The sequence below is a fragment of the Ictalurus furcatus genome, chromosome 27 (assembly GCF_023375685.1).
Source record: "Ictalurus furcatus strain D&B chromosome 27, Billie_1.0, whole genome shotgun sequence".
Classification (NCBI taxonomy): domain Eukaryota; kingdom Metazoa; phylum Chordata; class Actinopteri; order Siluriformes; family Ictaluridae; genus Ictalurus; species Ictalurus furcatus.
In genome coordinates this window covers 1522501-1525000 of record NC_071281.1, presented here as the reverse complement: position 1 = coordinate 1525000, position 2500 = coordinate 1522501, and the positions used below count along the sequence as shown (strand labels likewise).

General features: G+C 36.1%; 1 protein-coding gene across 2 annotated transcripts in view; it reads right to left on the bottom strand.

The window, feature by feature from the left end:
- The window catches only part of mgat5 (alpha-1,6-mannosylglycoprotein 6-beta-N-acetylglucosaminyltransferase), an 84931-nt gene that overhangs the window by 1635 nt on the left and 80796 nt on the right, over positions 1-2500 (bottom strand). For both annotated transcript variants that reach the window (XM_053617383.1, XM_053617384.1), the window contains exon 17: positions 1-2037. This exon is cut by the window's left edge and continues 1635 nt beyond it. In XM_053617383.1, coding sequence (XP_053473358.1) covers positions 1839-2037 — 199 coding nt within the window. In that variant the 3' untranslated portion in view covers positions 1-1838. The remainder of the gene's footprint in view (positions 2038-2500) is intronic.

Here is a 2500-nt window from a genome sequence, read left to right as displayed (position 1 = left end):
TTGGGAAATTGTAGTTATCAGAAAGTGGTAATTATTAGAAAACTGTAATTATTGGAAGCTGTAATTATTGGAAACTGGTAATTATTGGGAATCCATAGTTATTGGTAATGGGCAATTATTGGGAAACTGTAGTTATTAGAAATCTGTAATTATTGGAAACTGGTAATTATTGGAAACTGGTAATTATTGGAAACTGGTAATTATTGGAAATCTTTAATTATTGGAAACTGGTAATTATTGGGAATCCGTAGTTATTGGTAATGGGTAATTATTGGGAAATTGTAGTTATTAGAAATTGGTAATTATTGGAAATCTGTAATTATTGGAAACTGGTAATTATTGGAAACTGGTAATTATTGGGAATCTGTAATTATTGGAAACTGGTAATTATTGGGAATCTGTAATTATTGGAAACTGGTAATTATTGGGAATCCGTAGTTATTGGTAATGGGTAATTATTGGGAAATTGTTATTAGAAATTGGTAATTATTGGAAATCTTTAATTATTGGAAACTGGTAATTATTGGAAATCTGTAATTATTGGAAACTGGTAATTATTGGAAACTGTAATTATTGGAAACTGGTAATTATTGGGAATCTGTAATTATTGGAAACTGGTAATTATTGGGAATACGTAGTTATTGGTAATGGGTAATTATTGGGAAATTGTAGTTATTAGAAATTGGTAATTATTGGAAATCTGTAATTATTGGAAACTGGTAATTATTGGGAATCTGTAATTATTGGAAACTGGTAATTATTGGAAACTGTAATTATTGGAAACTGGTAATTATTGGGAATCTGTAATTATTGGAAACTGGTAATTATTGGGAATCCGTAGTTATTGGTAATGGGTAATTATTGGGAAATTGTAGTTATTAGAAATTGGTAATTATTGGAAATCTGTAATTATTGGAAACTGGTAATTATTGGGAATCCGTAGTTATTGGTAATGGGTAATTATTGGGAAATTGTAGTTATTAGAAAACTGTAATTATTGGGAATCTGTAATTATTGGAAACTGTAATTATTGGGAATCTGTAATTATTGGAAATGGGTAATTATTGGGAATCCGTAGTTATTGGTAATGGGCAGATATTAGGTATCTGTAATGACTGGAATTCTGTAATTATTGGAAATGGGTACTTATGGATAATTGGTAATTATGGGGAATTCCCAGATACTGGCTGTCGGTAATGATTGGAATTCTACAATTATTGGTAATTATTGGGAATTGAAAATTAGCAGCCATTTAAAATGATTAATAATCGGTAATTAATTGTAATTGGTAATTAAAGGGAATTTGTAATTATTAGTAATTGGTAATTATTGGGAATTGTTCATTAACGGTAATTGGCAATCAGACGGCTTCTGTTGTATTGCTCTTTCAGCCGAGTTCTAGAACCCTATAGTTCTCAAAAGGTGGCGCCTAGAGGAAAATAAGCCTAACACTGAGGTGAGTTTATTACTAATTTGTGAATTTAAGCACTAATCAGTAGGCGCTCATAAACAGCTTTACCAGTGGGCCTTACCAAAGCCACTAGGTCTCTGTTCATGTTTAAAGCAAAATGAATTAAATGAGTTTTCCTAAAGATATTTTCTTTTTGAAATTTTTGCCTAACAAAGTGCATCACAAATAAATATTTTGCAGTTTGCTTGCTCACAATAAACAGTAATTAACCACTAAAATGTCAGCATCTGGGTATTGTACATGGACTGTATAAATTTACTCAGTTCTATAGGAAAACAGACACTAAAACGATGGGACCCGGACCCAGAGCTAAAGGGGAAACACTGGAATGTGTGTGTGTGTGTGTGTGTGTGTGTGCGTGTGTGTGTTATAAGCAGTCTTTGCACAGGGCCACCTGGCCCTTCATGTAGTCCCTGCAGGGGCAGATGCGCTGGAGTGAAGAGTGAGCGCCCGCACAGCTGAACAGCAGCAGATCAGCCTGCAGCACACAGTGACGCGATGTCTCGCTGAACGCAGGGACCACGATGTCCCCGACACTCTCCACCGTCCTGCACTCTATACCGAACCTACAGAGAGGGAAAGCACAGGAGCACGAGAGAGAGAGAGAGAGAGAGAGAGAAGGGACAGACATGAGGAGAGAGAGAGAAGCAAGACAATGACTAACAGTACAGAGTGAGGACGTGTATATTATGAATACAACACTGCCCTCTGGTGGCAAATGCTAACACTGCAGTTTGGATTTCAGGCTCTACAGTATAACACCAAGGCGAATTAGTGAACCTTTCAGAACCTCGAGAACTTCTGAAGTCCACCAGAGAAACCAGAGCTGATTTTAGTTCCTGGGCCACATTTCCGGTGACCTTCCTAATTCCTGCAGCAGGACCTGAATGGTGTAACCACACTAAAATGACGTACGTGTCATAGAGTTTGCCTCATTTGTTATCGTTGCACAATAGGGAAGCTCTAAACTAATCTAATCTAACCCTAAAATCGAATATACTTCACAGACAGAGGAGAGACTGTGCAGTT